The sequence below is a fragment of the Engystomops pustulosus genome, chromosome 2 (genome assembly GCF_040894005.1).
Source record: "Engystomops pustulosus chromosome 2, aEngPut4.maternal, whole genome shotgun sequence".
Taxonomy (NCBI): Eukaryota; Metazoa; Chordata; class Amphibia; order Anura; family Leptodactylidae; genus Engystomops; species Engystomops pustulosus.
The window spans coordinates 188,419,085-188,437,923 of NC_092412.1; the positions used below are offsets into that span (position 1 = coordinate 188,419,085).

The following is an 18,839-nucleotide window of genomic DNA, read 5'->3' on the forward strand; positions in this document are numbered from 1 at the left end:
AGCCAGTATGGCCAGTGTTTTGGTGATGGCAGTTACACATCATTACTATGGTAACAGAGCAAGAAAGTCTGGTAGATTATCACTGGAAGCAGAGCATAAGAGGTACGTGGAGTTACTGAGAACTAAAGGATCATGGGTCTTGTAGTTTCCAATGGCGGTCATCTTGGTGATAACTCCACCTACTTTAGAGAGACCATACATTTTGTAAATCATAAAATCAAACTATTTAAGCTCCATTTTGTGACTAATGACATTGAGTTTTGTTATATTAATTTGTTTATAGAATCATAGGTTTTTGTGTCAAACGTTCATATTCCCGGAATACCCCTTTAATATTTTACATCCTTATTTGTAAGTTTCAACTTACAAATAAACTTCTCTCTGTATGATACTTCACATTTTTGCTTAGAGACTGTAGAAATATGAGGTGCATAAGGTCCAACTAATAATCAAAAAAGGAGAGCTTATAGTCATAGTCCCACAATAAATTGCATTTCAAGGTTCTAGGGCCTCTTTTTCAAGTGTTATAAAGTAAGTGCTCCTGGGATACATGAGTACTAAAGCCTTAGTACTTAAAGCGAACTTGTCAGCAGGAATGTAATTTTTAGCTGGAAAAGGTTCCAAAAGCCTATCCTATGCTAATTTTGAAATGCCTTTGTCAGCATTCTGAATCATTTTAGTAGTTTATATAGTAGTCTATTTCACATTACTGAGCTCCCTTCCAGTAGCATGTGGTGAGTCCTGGGGGGGAAGGGGGAGCTGTTACAATTTCCTCTCCTTCTTTTTTTCCCCGAAAAGCTTTATTTGGTCTGACTGAAGAAAACATACATGCATGCACTGATTGTATATACAGTACATATACAAACATTAATTTAAAAAAAGCAACGATTTCTCATATATTGTCGACCTTTGTTCTATTACAATGTTCCAGTATCAACCAATAACATACGTAGACGCAACTAGCGTCTACTAACAGTATGTTATTTAGGAAGAGAATTACAGACATGGTTCCAATGACAACTATTATATAATAACTTATATCCGCAGGAGACATAAAGACCTAATACAGGCGGTCCCCTACTTAAGAACACCTGACTTACAGATGACCCCTAGTTACAAACGGACTTCTGATAATTAGTCATTTATTGTACTTTAGCCCTAGACTACAATAAACAGCTATAACAGTTATCAAATGTCTCTGTAATGAAGCTTTATTGTTAACCCTGCTTCTAATGACAATCCAACATTTTTAAAATCCAATTGTCACAGAGACCAAAAAAATTATGTCTGGAGCTACAATTATAAAATATACAGTTTAGACTTACATACACATTCAACTTAAGAACAAACCTACAGAGCCTATCGTGTACGTAAACCGGGGACTGCCTGTACGTATGTATTTCTTCTCACTGTATTTAATAGTGGAGGGTGCCGTTGGTCTAGTCCGTTCAGGTGTTATCTCCCCCCCTCAGGTTTTAGTAATCAACAGTATCTATTTGCAGGCGTCCCAGGCGTCCCTTTCAGATGCTCAGTGTGATACCATGCTGTGTGACAGAGCTTTGCCATGAATCGCCTGATGTCTTCTGTAGTAAGGTATGGGGTAATAAACTTTCGCCATTTGCGAAAAAATGATTTTGTGCGTTTATTGCCTAGGCGCTCTGTTTCTACCATGTCCACCTCAAGGAAGATCTTTATCTGTGCCAACACCTCCGCCCAAGTAGGCAGTGCATGTTCCAGCCAATGATTCAACAGGCACCTTTTAGCCACCAACAATGTGATATGACGATTGGTACTAGAGGCTCCCCAACCTTTTCATCTGCCCCTTCAGGTGTCATTGAATGAAATAATAATATTCCCAAAGCCGTGAGAGGAAGCGTGATTGAATAATAAGCATAGGTAATAATAAGCATTGGTAAAGCACCACTGCAGTGGGAATATCTCTAGCAATGCAAGGGAGTTTTTTTGGGCACTAAGTGCAATTCCTGAGTAGGAAAGGAGCAGGATCAGCCCAGCTGAGGACAATAGAAGTTGGGAACAGCAGGAGAATGCACCCAGATGAGAGCTCATAACTAGTGATGAGTGGACCAATCAGTTTTCAGGTCTGGCAGTTCTCACCCAAGGGCAACACATGTGATTTGATCCTCTCAATTTTCAAGGATGTTATGAAGCTTAGAACTGTGGGTGCAATTTTTCACATTTTTATGAAAATCGCAAACCTATATTTACAGGCACCTATTCAGTTTGTTAAGTGACATTGAGAGGCTAAAACCGAATTATCCCAATATAGAAGCTGCACCCCTCAATGTATGTGAAACCAGGGCTGGGAATAAGGTGGGCGTGTCCAGCCACGGCGGAGCTTTCATGCCCCTGTAAACAAACAGGGCCACGGACAAGCAAGACGGTGGTGCGGGGGGTAGGGTGGGGGGCTTTACAGCTTTCTTTTTTTCAAACTTACCTCCCCAGCCCATTTGCTATTTTTTTTAAATAGTCAAACAACCCCTTTAACTGTTTTGCAGGGGTTAAAACTAAATGGAGGGGGAATTTATAATTTGTAATGAAATGTGTTTGTTTTTGCATCGCAATGTTCTAAGATTAATATCCTTTTTAATTTTTTGTATATGGAGTTGTTTTAGTCTTGCTTTTTGTGGGGCAAGCAGTATTTTTTGGGGGGGGTAACATGTTAGGGTAAATGTTAATTTTTTTAAACTTTTTATTCCTTTTCTTAGAAGGTTGTATGTGAAAATGTCATAATTTTTGTGTGTGTTTTTTAAATCTTCACTACATTTATCGTGCAGGTTCAGTACCAATTTTATTTTATTGAACAGGTTGTTATGGACGTGGCGATACCAAATATGTAGAGTTTTGTTTCACTTTTTTATTGTGAAATTAGATTTTTATATATGATATCTGGGATTAAGGGGATCTTTATTCATTATTTACATTAGGTTTTTTTTGGACTTTTTTTTAACTGTTTTATTCTGTCCCAGTGTAGGACATGAACAAGTGATAATTTGATCACTTGTTCATTGTTATATAGTGTAATACTGATGTATTGCAGCATATTACATAGTCAGCCTATGCATTCTGCATAGGCTGACAGCTGCACTGTTAGATCGTGCTGTAAGCATGATCTAGCAGGCATTCACTGCCGCCAACCCTGGGGTCATGCCATGGAAGCAGAGTAACTGACACTGCTCTATAGATGCCAGAGTAACCTTGACCGCAGCGTCAATGGGGTTAAATAGCCGGTATCGCAATCCCAGCTCTTAGTGTGGGAGCACAGCTTTTAAATACGACAAGTTCCCGCAGCAATCGCACAGGATCTTCTACTTTGTGTTCCTGTACACCCTGGAGGACACAGGTGGCCTTACGTCATCACACACCATCTGTGTCCTCCTGCATAGAAGCAAGTGCCCAGGAGAAGAGAAGGAGAGCCGCAACGTGGGAGATTAAAGGGAACCTACTCTGCACCGCTCTGCACATTCTTCCAGTGGGCAATTCAGGCAAGATTCCACATCATAAGGGGACGTTCTGCTGCTTCCTACAGGGCACTGCATTCTGCAGCCTGAGGCGGGATCATCATCCTGCCTCATGGCAGATTCAGCCCTGGGTACATAGCCCAGCTGCTATGGGACACGGACATCAACTGTAGAATGTTTCCTGTGCAGCAGGAAACTGTCCATGAAGAAGTGGCATCACAAGACAGAACTGGACCCCAATGCGAACTTTGGATCGGGGGCCCCCATATACCCTATATACATAAAATTGCGCTGCCAGCCCTTACACTTGAAAATACACATATATACTACACATATATACTACACTGACATACAGTCCAGCTACTCCTCTCATTAATAAGCTGTCCAGCAGCTTCCACTCAATAAATTGTCCAGAAGCATACTCCCCTTATTAATAACATGTCTTGAAGCAGCCTCAATAAAATACTCAACAGCTGCAGCCTTCAACCAATAATATAGCAGCAGCAGTCATCTCTTACTCAGTAAAATAGCAGCAGCGACCTACACTCACTATCAAAAACAGCAGCAGACTACACTAAAAAAAAAATCACAGCAGCACACTCCCCTTATTAATAAGTTGTCTAGAAGCAGCCTCCCCTCAATAAAATATTCAACAGCAACAACCTCCACTCAACAAAACAGCAGCAGCCTTTACTTAATAAAACCGCTCAAAAAAATTGTCCAGCAGCACACCCCTCTTATTAATAAAATGTCAAGAAGCAACATCAATAAAATCGCAGCAGCAGCCGTCACTCAATAAAAATAGCAGTAGCAGCCTCTGCTCAACAAAAAACAAAAATAGCAGCAGCAGCAGCCTCCACTCCATAAAATAGCAGCAGCAGCCTCCACTCAATAATATAGACTCCATTCAATAAAATCGCAGCAGCAGACTGCCCTTATTATAAAAATGTCTAGAAGCAGTCTCAATAAAATATTCAACAGCAGCAGCAGCCTCTGCTCAACAAAACAGCAACAGCCTCTACTTAATAAAATCGCATTAACAGCCTCCACTCAATAAAATCTCCAGCAGCACACCCCTCTTATTACTAAAATGTCAAGTAGCAACCTCAATAAACTATTCAACAGCATCAGCCTACATTAAAACAACATCAGCAGCCTTCAATTAATAAAATCACAGCAGCAGCCTCCACTCAATAAAATAGCAGCAGCAGCCTTTGCTCAATAAAGTAGCAACAGCAGTAGCCTCCAATAAATAAAATTGCAGCAGCAGCCTACACTCAACAATGTAGAAGCAGCAGACTCCTCTCAATAAAATGGCAACAACAGCCCCTCCTCAATAAAATCGCAGCAGCCTCCACTCAATAAAATAGCAGCAGGGGCAGCCTCCACTCAATAAAGTAGCAACAGCAGCAGCCTCCACTCAATAAAATAGCTGCAGCGGCCCCTAATAAATAAAGTAGCAAAAGCAGCAGCCTCCACTCAATAAAATAGCAACAGCAGGCTCCACTCAATAGCGTAGCGGCTGCCTCCTCTCAATAAAAATGCAGCAGGGGCCACCGCTCAATAAAGTAGGAGTAGCCTCCACTCAGTAGCACAGACATGCCACAACTCAGTACTCACCTCCCACGCTCCGGATTCCTCTTCTCCCCGTAATGTTCCATGCATTGCGTTCACATATTTATCTTTGTATCTCTTATCTATATATCTATCTGTGAGTCTGTCTTTATACCCATGTTACGTATGTGTAAATATATCTATGAGGGTACGTTCACACGTAGCATTTGCATTATGTTTACAAATGCCGTGGGCGAGGCTCAGCCAAATTGTTTCTGCATTTCTAGTAAAATGCAAGTAATGCCTAACAATCACTGGAAATGTGGATACAACCACTGAGCGTCGCCTCCTGGCATTTGCATTGTGTTTGTAAACAAAATGCAAACGCCTCATGTGAACGCACCCTCATAGATTTTGACATACGGTACTTAAGACTCATAGATAGATAGGCAGATAGATCACAAACATGTTAGGTATCACCACATCCCAAAAGTGAACCGGCGATGAACCCCCATTATGGAAAATAGCACCCCCCCAAAAAAAATGTTATTAAAAATGAATCAAAAGGTTGTGTTGCACACTCCTGTGCTCTGTCAAGCTTTGCAGCTTTGCTGTTTGTTTTGGACTGTGCACATTACAGGAAATGTGCCAGAAAATTAACCAAATTTGAAATACATTTCCATAATTTTTGGAGCAATTTGAGCACTGCCCCCTTTTAACAGAAGCCATACCCCAAGGGTCTTACAACCTCTCTTAAACTCTTAATAAAATTAAGACAAATGGCACAAATTTTGACAGGTTTTTGTTGTAAACTTACTGATAAACCTTTTTCCCTTTTGTAAGATCTGTGAATAGAAAATGAAGGTTGTTTTTCAGAGGCTCCAGCACATGCTGTGGAGAGGTCTGTCCTGTCACATGTGACAGAGATCCACAGCCAATCTGCTTATAACACATCCATATTTTGCTTAGGCTATTGCCCCTCATTTATGTAAAAGATTATGGATCCACAGCAGTCATGGTGGAGGGCTGCTATATATTTGGAGGTACATTAGGCAGATGGATTTATTGTCCCTGGCACATTATACATGAGTCACTAGTCAGTCGGACGATAAGTTTCGCTTCCATTTCCTCAGTCTCAGGATTGCCACACCTACTGTGTGTGTAGTACATAAAGGACAAGTGATTTCCACAGTAGTGATCCGTGCCTGTCTATCAGAGGATACTTGTCACTTATAGAAAATGGCTCCTAGACACAGCATGAAGGAGCTGAAAGACGCTGGAGAGAAGTTTCTACAGCACCTGAATGAAACAGGCAGAATGGATGTTACCAGTAAAGAGGAGCTGAGGAGCATCTATAATACATTCAAAAGACAGTAAGAGTTATTATTTTACAGTATATAGACCATCTTTTATCCCAGTAATGATTAATATTTGTATCTCTGTGTAGCTGGATGTTAAAGTTAAATCTCTCAGTGGCTCCATTCTGAAGTGTATATACATATGGGGACAGATATAGTAACTATATGGATGTATATATACTTAATGGGGCCATTCTTCCTTTGTGCTTTATTGTGCAAACAAAAAGAGGAGTAATTCTGAATAGGACCTGTTATGAGGTTTGTGTTTTTGGCAGTTGACTCACTTGTGGGACCATGGAAACTTTAGCCGTGTGTGTGAGCCCATAGGAAAAAAAAGATCAAGTATACATGTATGTCATCTGTGTGCTGTCCGTGATTGATACATAACTTACCAAAATAGTAACAGAGGTAAATGGATGCCGGCCACTTAGTTAGGACATAGCAGAAAAATGTAAAGAAACTCAGATGCACAAATGTTTGTTTTCATGTGGGTTTTAACACCTTAATGACAAAGTGGCTATGCCCTCTTTATACAGGGTGGTTGTCCCTTGTCCCCCTACAGGTGAGGTTGCGTTTGGCAATTCAGAACAGGGATTATCGCCAAGAAACACTCCACATTTATATTGCACATCAATGCAGAGATTTACAACATTAGCTTTGTTTTACTTCAGGTCAATTTACAGATTATTTTACTGCTCATGCCGTTTTTATTGGCGGCTAATTTTAGTATAGTATGGACCGCCCTTGCTGGAAACAGGAGTTAAGACCCAAGCCGGGATACTTAACCCATTAAATCCTGTGGTCTTTCTGTGGAAGGAGGCTCTTTCTCTCATCCAATCTGCCCCCCATAATGATATCTCAAGGTGTCAACCATCAGCTAAGAGCCGTATGTATCAAAAGTAGTGCAAACTGCTCTATGTGGTGTTTGCCTCACTAATGTGCGGAGTGCGCACGATTATTGAAAACTGGCGCACAGTCTTCATTAATCTGGCGCACCAAACCATTAATCTGGCCGGCCATGACCTTTCTGCTCCATTCATCTCTATGAAGCTGACAGAGATTGCTGAGCGGCTGTTAACTCCATTACTCTCTGGGAGTGACAAGGGTTCCGACTGAAGTACCTGGGACCCCATCCGAACACTCGCTCTCGTGATCTGTGGGGGTCTTTTTATTGCTGAGACCCCCACCAATCAGCAAGTTAGGGCCTAACTTGCTTGCTGGGAAAACCCCTTTAATACATTTCAGCCATGGCGTCTTCCTGTCATAACTGACCACAGAGGGGCACTTTAAGTAAATGAATCCCCTTTTCTATCCGTAAATTGTCTCTACAACTTAACCAATTACCTTAGAAACTCTAAACTGAATAAACCTTTAAATAAATAAATTGACACAAGACTTCCTGTTTGGTGGTACAAGGTCACAGCTATTTATTAAGTGGTGTCTTGACAAGGCATCAAAACGGTAGAAGTATAAAGCACCTTATTTCCAGAATTACTGCTCAGTAAGTGATCTGCCCAGACGAACCCCCATCTGGCACTACTGACTTCCAGGCAATACTCGAAAACTTTTTATCCTTCCACCACCTGTGACTTGAGATATACTGAAAAACAGAAAATATTAAAATGACGCAAACATGTAACAGATAGTGAGGGAGGGTGGGACTCCTATAAGGCGTGGGCACTGGGGGTGGGGACCAGCATACAAAGGATATAAAAGGAGGGGGAGGGAAGAAGGAGGGAGCACCTCAACTTATTACTCCCCCTTAAAGTGCACTATACCCAGCAGTGACTAGCCCTGGCAAAGTCCCCCTCCCCAGTCCGTTCATTTGAATTATAAATTGAAAAAATAAATAAATATTAGGTATCTTGTATGTTTTGCAAGCTTTTAAGAAAACTGTGTAACCAATGAAAAGTATATCATCTGCAAAAACCAAGCCCTTGCATAGCTCCATTACCTCTAAAATAAAAATTTTAGGGTTATTGGAAACAACAAGCTTTTTTTGTTATATTTCAGGCTTGCAAAATAAAAAATATATAAATACTGGGTATCAGTGTAATTTATTAAGCCGAAAAATAAAGACATCTTATTCTACACCGTGAACTCTGCAAAGTTATCATCTAAAAAGCTGATAACAGTATTGCTGTGTTCTCTTCTTACTCTGCATGAAATAGCAGAATCAATCAATCAAGATGTAATCAATGTGTTGCAGGTACCCAAACATGGTGCCATTGAGGTTGAGGTCACACATGGCACTTGCATTGCGTTTATATGGAACGCATGGGATCGGTAACCAGGGTGCTGGTCAGCTGAAGGCAGAAAATAGAGGAAGCTGCAGGAGACTTTCCCCTTTACAGAAGTACATGTACCCTCTGCATATACGATTGGGACAAGACTTGCCCCCGGGTTCTTGCTTTGTGTTTGTAAATGCAATGCAAGCCCTATGTGTGAGTGCACCCTTACATCTGCAAATTATCTAGCAAAAAACAAGCTCTTATTATGGCTACAATGATATGATAATAAAAAGATACACTTTTGGTTGAGACAAGGAGAAAAATACAAAACATGTATTATGCTTGTGCCTGCAGGAATGACCAGCCCAAATGTTAAAGACAGACAAACTTAGCATGTAAAATTATAAATGATAAAGAGTAGCAAACGTAAGAAAGTAAACCATTTTTCTTATATAGTAGGAACTGAATTTTGTGTATTGCTTTGATTGTATTACGGGTAATATCATTCAGATCCAGGTGCACTCTGGGAGCTAAGCGAGCTTCACTCCAGCGAGTCTGTTCAGTCAAACTCACATTGTGTGCAGGCCCAAATGTCTGGTCCGGATGCTGACTTAGCATGTCAGTTCAGTTTGGCTGCTCAGCGTCCAGGCCAGTCATTCCAGGCAGCACATGCAGGGAAACTCGCGTGTGAAGCCGGTTTGTGTAGTTAAAAAGCTGACAACACAAGTCACTGGTTGAGCAGCAGTCCAGGTAGGCAGCCTGGTTGGGTGCACAGTTGAGATGTATTACTCTGCTGTGTCACAGAGGCAGTGGAGCCCCATCTGCACATCAGACAGAAAAGGGTAGGTGACGAAGAGGTCTAATAAGTGTAACCTAAATAGCAGTTCATGAAAGGACACTACAAACAAAAGAAGTGTGTAGCTCCGTGCATTGTCAGTCCAGAAATATGCAGTCTGCACAGTAAGAACTGTTAGCTTACGTATTTTACCTCTACGTCTTGCATTATTGTGAGCCAAAACTAGAAGTGGAGACCGCACACAGATGAGGTATTATGGAATGGTTTGCACCTGTTCTGGGTGGGGTGGGCTCACAATAGCTGATGTGAAAAATGAGGTGTGAACTGACCCTTAGGGTGGTGGCACATGTCACGTTTTGAACCTGTTTTTAGTCTTTTTTTTTTATTTTATTTTTTTTAAACGCATGCGTTTTCAAAAACGAACGAACTTAAAAAACGGGTTCAAAACCCCACGTGTTCCACCACCCTTGGGTTGATGCCACACGTCACCTTTTTTAAATGTTTTTACCGTGCGTTTGGATTTGCAAATGCAGCCTTAAACACAACGTGGGACAGCGCTCTTACAAAGGTGTAAGGCCGCGGTCACACGATCCGCTAGGCATCCGTTCATCACGCGACGCTAGCGCACAGGGGGCGGTCCTCGTCCCGAAAGGACATGCGTTAACAGGGAAATGCATGCGATCGGCTTATCAATCGCATGCGTTTCCCTGTTAACGCATGTGCGGTCGGGCCAAGGACCGCCCCCTGTGCGCTAGCGTCGCGTTATGAACGGACGCCTAGCGGATCATGTGACCGCGGCCAAAGAAACATGTGCAGTTTAGGACATGCTGCAATTTGCTGACCTGTTCTGTCTATTCTGAAACATCACGTCCAATGTGCATGGCTATTTTACAAAAAGGAAGGGGAAAGGTAAATAAAAACCTGAGTTCCTTCTGTTTTGGTCCAAAAAAAAAAAAACCTGCCTAAAGAGCTGTATGTTTGATTATAGCACTAAGGCTGCATTCATGCGCCGTATGCAGAGAAAAGAGAGGACATATCCTTTCTTTTCACGGGGTACGTAACGTTACGGTGCTGCAACGGTAGGGTGTATATACGTCCCCCATACAGCAGTGTGAATGCAGCCTAAGCTTGGAAAGCATGGGGTAAAATGATGCTGGTGGCAATTTAAAGTGTCGGTATTTGGGTAACTGGCTTGTCAATTATTGCTGTAAATGCCCGAGTTGGTTTCAGTGTAAAGCTTGTAAGCTGGGGCATTGTGACTGAAAGCCATGGTGGGCACCTGTTTGATTTTAAAGGCTTTTTCCTCATAATTGTAAAATGAAGAGATCACAGGACGGACATTATTGTTCCTTGTTTTACAGCCCATTTCCATTCAATTGAGTAAGAGGGACCTGCAAATAGGCTGTGTTGTGATTGTATATTACGTTACTGTTCTGTGGCACTCACTGTAACATACCACAATTCTAAAGGGTAAGGGTGCCAGGTGCAGGGATCCATCTTCAACATCTCATGTTGATCACCTATCCTAAAGAAAAAGGTCAATGTTTTTTAACCAGGCAACCACAGGGTCAGACTGCTATAGTAAAACTGTCTGCAGAGACTGATCTGGTCTTTAAAGGGTTAAACAAACTGACTCCACTCCCAGCACAACAAATTTGACTAAAATCTTAAAAAAACTGAAATAAATGTGATAAAAACGGTAAAATTCTAATGACCCCACCCTTTCCCTAGAATGTATACATTAATAAATGAACATATTACCCTGTTGCCCATTTCCGGGTCTCAAAATGCCTGCTCTCTAATAACAAATATCCTGTACGCTAAACAGCATAATGGGAAACAATTTGGTGTCTCTGTGATCTCGGGGACCTAAAAAATAAAAATGATGCAATTGTGGATTGTTTTACACTCTCCCGAACGCATGTGTTTAGCAGAAAATGTAAGTAACAACATGTGACATTCCTTTTGAACTGTTGTTACTTACCGAAATTGATTAGGTCTGAACACCGATACGTTTGGGGAGGAGTAACTTCTGATGCTCTTAAAATGCTTTTCAAAATTATAATTCAAATGCATGTGAATACAGCCTATAATGAAATGTAATTCATGCTTTATTCTCACTAATCAGAATATCTGCCATTTAACATATTATTTTTTATGTTTTAGAATATCAGTCTATGGAGGTGTTTTTAAGAATATTTTAAAAGAAATCAACCACATGGATTTAGTGGGTTTAATCCAAGCATATTTATAATCTGGCGCCTGCTCCTGTATGTATGTATTTGGTTACTGATATTTTAATTTTCCTATTAGATTTGACGCTCTACCAAGTTTTTCTCATGTTTTGTATGGTCTAAAATCGTCTGGAAAAGCTTCTATAAAAGGAGATACAGTTCATCTGAGCCAGGTGCGTTCTGTCCTCACACATTATAGCCAGATTGTACTTTTAAGTCATGACACTGCAACCAAAAATTCTGCAGAACTGCTTTTAAAAACCAGAAAAGATTTGACTTGTTATTTGTGACCAAATTATCCTTTTAAAAAAAGTTTCTCGCTATAGTTCAAAGGAATGTTGAACTATTTGACCAGTGTATGAATGCAGATGGTAAACTATACATTCCACATTTTCTCTTTTTGGGGTAAAAAAAATCTGTTTTATTTCTGTGTTAAGGATTCTAGGGTCTGTATTGCGTGTACAACATCCAGATGCCATGTAATTTAATTAACCAGGTTTTATCAACCAAGCTCTCAATAGGAAGACTCTGGAAGGAGATTCACCAATGCTTGTAGGCCGTGGACACATGGGTCAGAATCACCAGTTAGCTGCTAAATCTTTGGCTAATCTACGGCAATTTTCATTAGTAGCATGTTGTATAGGACCTAAAGGGGTTGGCCACTTTACCTCATGTTATTTGTAATGTATTAGGTAATTTACCAATATACATCTATTAATAGTTATACATTGCTTTCTAGAAGTGTGAAGTAAAGCCTCTGGTTCAGAAATGTATTTTACATCATTAGTCATCTGATGGAGGGTCATGTGATCCTAACTGTCCGTGACTAATCTACCTCCGGGCCCTTAATCATGAAAGTGATGCAGAACTATGAATAGATGGAATAGATGTATATTGGAAAATGACATAATAGCCTTTGCCCACACTTGCCTATTACAAAATACCTGAAGTAAAGGGGCCAGCCCTTTTAGCCTCTTGACAACCAAATAATGTAGTAGTACATTGTGCAAAAGAAGAATATGATACAGGCTCAAGAATTGGTATTGATTCTTTTATTCTTACACGGTCAATAGGAAGTGCATGAAAACTACGGTGGATTTTTTTTTTTCTTTTTTTGATGGTACACCACAAATTTTGCCATTCTCAATTCTTTGTATAGATGATAGGAGGCAGTTTATAAAATACAACTCCACCCACCCCCCACCATGCATAGGTCTGCATGATGTCCACAACTCTGTTGCCTATAACCTGAAAGGTACATTCTCCACACACAGGGTGGGTGCTGTAAATAACACCCCTACAAATGTTATACTTAATAGCATAGCCTTTGGTCTTTGACAACCCCTTTGCAACTTTATTACGGCTATCTGGAATGGGCTTATGAACCATTTTATACCATTTTTACCATTGTCCATAATAGACAAGATAACTTTAACTTGTCTAATAGTTTGACTATAAACTAGTATTAGATGAACCTATCGTATGTCTGCTATATTATTCACTAACTAGTGTTTTGTATAGGTTGTAATGAGAAGATCAGTGTTGGTTGATCAATATCCAGTTATTCAAAAAAACCAGGAACCTGCATTTGTTCAGCCTGCTCAGAATGACAAATATACAAGAGCACAAGCCCGAGCAATAATCCGATGGCTAAAACAAAACCAGTACGTATTATGTTATTTTTTATTTTTTCAAAGCTAAATATATAAAATGAGACAACCGTATATACTAAATTCTTATTTCCCAGGCAAGAGTTTATTATGAACAAAAATGGGATTGAGATTAAATCGGGCTGTGACCTCACATCTGGTCGGATAAGGTTTCCCTTGCCAGTGAATGATCCAAAGATGGTGTCTATTTCTATTACGAATACATCTGACGAATCAGTGACTTTTGTGCAATACAAATTTCTGCGTAGGATGCGAATCTTCTCACTTCAAGATGAGCAGAGTGTGTCTTCTACCAATACTAAAATTTTGAATCCAGGTGAGAAAAGCTCAGATGGTAAAAAGAAAATTTTCTGTTTGCTTCCATTTATTCTCAACATTGCATTGTACGGATTTGGTTAAAAACAGAATTTTTCTCTATATATCGTACTAGTCAGAGTTCTGTTTACTGATGCATTTGCTGGATGCTTTGCATTGGGCTTTGAAACTTGGTAGCAACTTTTTTATGAACTCTGTTTTCATGCCACATTCTTGGTCTTTCCATCCTCCTAGGAGATGAATACAACATTTCTGTGACTGCTTTATCATCTTATTATGGGTATTTTCCTGTAACTATCGTCTTTGAATTCACAAGAGGAAACCCAGACACTAGAGAGAAATTTCTGATTGGGAGGTTCATCTCTGCGGTTTGTAACAGTAGATTGGCTGAGGATCTGGCACCAATATCCAAATATGTTCCCTATCAAAAAAACCTTCTGAGGATTGTCACAAGAACTGAGGAGGATGGAATCCCCCCCGACAGGTCAGGTTCTTTACTGTAATAATAGTATTTGAAAAATATATATATATTAAACTTCTTTATTGAACAAAATCATTAAATACAGCTACATTACACACAATATTAACAGTATTGGAAACCCTTTCTTCCAGTAGTTGCTCAATCGTTCTACCATCCGCCTCCCCTACATCATATGTGTCTCCATTGCTGTGGTTTATTGTATTAGTCGTATCATAGGTGACACCATGTCATAGTACAATGCAACAGAAACAAAACATTTTACTTGCAGGTGATTCTGGTAACCCTGGATCTGTAGGTGCCGTTAAAATATCCTTATCTTATGACTGTTTAGTTAATAAGGTTTGAGCCCCTTCAGTGAGCTCTAGCCTGAGTGCCCCTGATCTATTCCCCAGGGTCCGGGGTGTAGTGGGCCCACACCTTTCGCTCCATGCCTAAGTAACTTATCAGTGAAGGGATAGACATTGCTGACATGCAGATTGTTCTTCCGCAAGTATTTCCCTGAGTCTATGAGGAGAATAGTGTGTCTCATCCGAATCACAACAAGTGAAGGTATCTGGACAATTCCTGTGTTTGTATAAGACTGCCTCATAGGGAAGCATTTAAATGATTTGTGCTTTCCACATTCGTATTGTCGGCGGGTTGGGGTTATACCGCCAGAACGATATACATTTTCCTGCAATGAATGTTTCCCGCAGGAAAATGGGGTGATAAGAAGTCCAGTCCTCCTCTTATAAGACCCCCAGGAGGTACACAGTTATTTATGGACAGGGACACTTTGGTGTGAGAAGATAATAATTCGGAATCCGTCTCCTCCGAGGGTGATCGCATGAGAAAAATCGATATCTTATTGACTGTTTTGTGTGTGGTTTTTGTTTTTTTTTTCTCCTAATTTCCTTATATTAAATATTACAGTCATTTATTTACCATCATCACCAAGTTGTGTGGTAAATGAGTTGATTATGTAAGAATAGAGTCTTTTGGTTAAGTTTTAAAGGCTTATGATTCTATTTGTAAGGATAGCTAATGATGATCCTTAATCTTCTTCCAGGTCTATAACGTATTCTTTAGAACAGATGATTCCACTTGATAAGTATCTTCCCCCAAAACACCTAAAAGACGTTATAAGAAGCAGCCTGTTCTCAAGGTGCAGTATAATCATAATGTTGACTTTAATGTGAATGGGGTTGAGCTGGAATACCAGCACAAGATTTGCTGCGGTTTTCCCACAAAAAAATTGGCCATAACTTAAAACTTTTAAGACCTAAAGTGAACTTGTCAACCAGGAATGTCATTATTAGCTGGTGACAGGTTCTAATAGCTTATGCTATGCTGATTTTTTTTTTTTTTTTTTTTTTTTTATGCCTTTGTCAACTTTCTGAATCATTTCAGTACTTTTATATATTTTATTTCCCATTACCTGGTTCCCCGCCAGAGTATAGTGAGTCCCCATGGAGGGGGCAACTGCAGCTGCCTGTGTTTCCTCTACTCCACACTACTCCCTTGCTAATTGCTCTCAAATGCAATGAGCAGGCGAAGGAGAGTGATGGTGTGGAGTAGAATGGATTGGGAGACACAGGCACACACAGGTTGCTGCTGCCCCTCCCTTGGGACTCTTCACACAATCTTGGTAGGAAGGCAGGTAATGTAAATTTAACTTAAAGTAAAGAAATGCTTCAGAAGGCTACCAATTTTATTAATTTATAATTTTAGCAACTTGTTGACTGCATCGTTGGATTTTAACAACTATGATGAGAAATTTCACTTGCTGCTACATCTAGAAGAGACTCAAATGGAGATTGATATCCGTAAATATGACAAAGAACACCAGAAGATGGAAATTGATAGAAGAGACAAACGTTTATTGATTCTTGACGTAAGTGGGTTTCTGCTAAAAAAAACTAACTTTTTTTTTTTATAATAGCTGCTAAGGAAATGGGGCGCATTCAATGCAAACTGCACTAAATGCAGTTTGCCTGTGTATTGTGTAGGGAGTGGCAGATTCATAATTTCTGGCCCTTCATGAATCAGGAGCTTCCCTGCACTGCCCGACAGAGTTCAGCTTTTTTTTTTTTTTATACACCTTTAACGTAGGGCATGCTATACAATTCTGTCAGACATTGCATGATAAATCTGGTGCACAGTTTGACTGAGCACTAGAACGCTCCCTAATGTGTGCTGCATGATGACTAGAGCAGGTGCGCCACAAACGGGTCGATTTGACACAAATGCACCGCAGGAACCTCTTAAATACTTGTGCAAACAGTTTGCACCTAAAAGAATGTGCAAAATCCGACAATAATCTGGCAAAAAGTCCTTAGTAAACATGCCCCAATATGTTTGTAGGAAGGAAGATCTACAAAAAAAAAACATTGAGTCAATTCTTTCCCCTCTGATTCTCACCCTTTCCATTGCTTTCATGTAATGCTTTCAATTTCTCTCTACATCCTGGTCCCTCTTTTGATACATGGAAAATGGCTGCTCAGCCAATTGCCTCCGAGACCACCAGGAGTAGCTATGAACTGTTATATTGAGTGGGCAGAAAAGTAGAGACTTGGTCATGGAAGATTTTAATACACATACAAGTCGTGTGTGTGTGTGTGTGTGTGTGTTTTTTGTTTTTTAATTTTGTTTTGATATTACATTTGTTTGGTCTGTTTACCATACAAAACCACTCTAATTCAACACTATTATGAGTCTTCCATATTTTCACCAGTACTTTGTCACTACAGTGGATAGGCCGAGAGCGTAATTCTCTCCTACAGATGAGGGGGATGCTATACTCAATGGCGATACTCCTGCGATCTCCGGGTCCTGGCAGCCATCTGAACATGGTCCCCTCCCGGCAGTCCTTGGGGACAAATGAAGCTGGTCATTGGTGTCCGGGAGGAGAGTAATGCGACAGGTTCGGCTGCCAATTCAGCTGATCAGTGCCGGGAATCTGAGTTTGTTACGGTGTGCGTGACTTGCGGACTGAAACGGTATGGCGCAGAACCTTTAGCTGCATGTGTCAGCTATATATTGTAGCCTACACCTGCCTCTAACACCCGCGATCGGATTTAACCCCTAACACGCTGCGGTCGCGCTGATTGTGGCGTGTTAGGGGGATTTAAAGTGAATCAGACACCCCCCCCCCCCCCCTGCGCGGCGCTTACCGGGTGCCGAGCATGCTCAGTGTGTTACACTACACGGTGTAATACACCTGTATTGCACTGTGTAAGGCTAAATTCACACTGCCGTGAGCCCGCCGCACCGTAGCACGGCGGGCACACGGCAGCGCGGGGAGAGGAGGAGGAGGAGGTGAGCGCAGCTCACCCCCGCCCCTCTCCATAGAAACTAATGGCGCACGGCGCCGTAATACGGGGAAAGATAGGGCATGTCCTATCTTTCCCCGGGCTACGGAGCGGTACGGTGCCGCACGTGTGCTGCACCGTACCGCTCCCGTACAGGGCCGTGAGCCCATAGGAGTGTATGGGGGACGTATGTCGGCCGTATATACGTCGGCCGTATATACGTCCCCCATACTGTAGTGTGAATGTAGCCTAAGGCTGGATTCACACTACCGTTGCCGCCGTACCGTAGCACGGCGGGCACACGGCAATGCGCGGGGAGAGGAGGAGGAGAGCGCTTCTCACCCCCGCCCCTCTCCATAGGGATATATGGCGCACGGCGCCGAATGCGGTGAAAAAATAGGACGTCCTATTTTTTTCACTGGGTACGGAGCGGTGCGGTGCCGCACGTGTGCTGTACCGTACCGCTCCCATTGGGCGTCGTGCGCCCATTGCCGCCAATGGGGGACGTATATCGACCGTATATACATCTCCCCCCCCCCCCCCCCATGCGGCTGTGTGAATGAGGCCTAAGGTGAAGAAGAGCTTAAACAAACATTAAATAAAAACATTTTTTAATAATAAGAATTAATTAAATAAAGTTAAAGTCCCCTATACACATGCAATAAAGTGAAAAAAACACAAAATCGCCAAAAAAAAACCACATATTTGGTAACAATCCGTACAATAACTCAGAAACATTATTGGAACCGCTCGGTGAACGCCGTAAAAACAAAACCCGAAAAACTTGCCAAAAATGTACATTTTTCATAAAATCTCTACAAAAAAATGTTCTAAAGTTATGTGCGCCTAACACGTAAACACGTAAAAAATAAGCCCTAAACTAGCTCTGTCAACCAAAAAATATTAAAGTTGCGTCTCCGAAAAGATGGCGATGCAAAAACAAATGAGATTTCCTCTATATTAGTTTTTATCCAGTAAAATTGTAAAAAATAAATGAAAAACTATAAATGAGCTATCACCGTAATCGTAGTGACCTATAGAATAAAGATAATATAGTATTTTTAGTGTACAGTGTACGACCCCCCAAAAAATACGAAAAGAAGTAATCCAAAATTGACAATTTTCTTATCACCCATAAATTCAAGAGTTAATAAAATCTCATCAATAAGCTAATGACCCACTAAAATTAAATATTTGTAAAGTGCATCTCATGTCGCAAAAAATAAGCCCTTATGTCCAAATTGCCAAAAAAATAAAGATTGTATAGCCAATAAAAAGTGACAATGAATAATCTGCTCTGAATGGCACGAATTTACTTTCAAAATTGCATCCGATTTTGTTTTAACCCTTGAAAAACAATTAAACGGTTAACAAACTTGTTTTACATACGTTGAGGGGTGTAGTTTCTATAATAGGGTAATTTATGGGGTT

The 18,839-nt window shown here is 40.8% G+C and overlaps 1 protein-coding gene across 2 annotated transcripts in view; it reads left to right on the forward strand.

Annotated features, from left to right (window-relative positions):
- The window catches only part of MOV10 (Mov10 RNA helicase), a 34,534-nt gene continuing 15,695 nt past the window's right edge, over positions 1-18,839 (forward strand). Inside the window, exons 1-9 of one of the 2 annotated variants that reach the window (XM_072137615.1) lie at positions 1-102; positions 1,512-1,593; positions 6,167-6,406; positions 11,732-11,825; positions 13,174-13,316; positions 13,400-13,638; positions 13,872-14,121; positions 15,167-15,262; positions 15,829-15,991. In XM_072137615.1, coding sequence (XP_071993716.1) covers positions 6,273-6,406; positions 11,732-11,825; positions 13,174-13,316; positions 13,400-13,638; positions 13,872-14,121; positions 15,167-15,262; positions 15,829-15,991 — 1,119 coding nt within the window. In that variant the 5' untranslated portion in view covers positions 1-102; positions 1,512-1,593; positions 6,167-6,272. Of the gene's footprint in view, positions 103-1,511; positions 1,594-6,166; positions 6,407-9,326; positions 9,465-11,731; positions 11,826-13,173; positions 13,317-13,399; positions 13,639-13,871; positions 14,122-15,166; positions 15,263-15,828; positions 15,992-18,839 lie in introns of those variants that run through there. The other variant, XM_072137616.1, reaches the window with a different exon arrangement.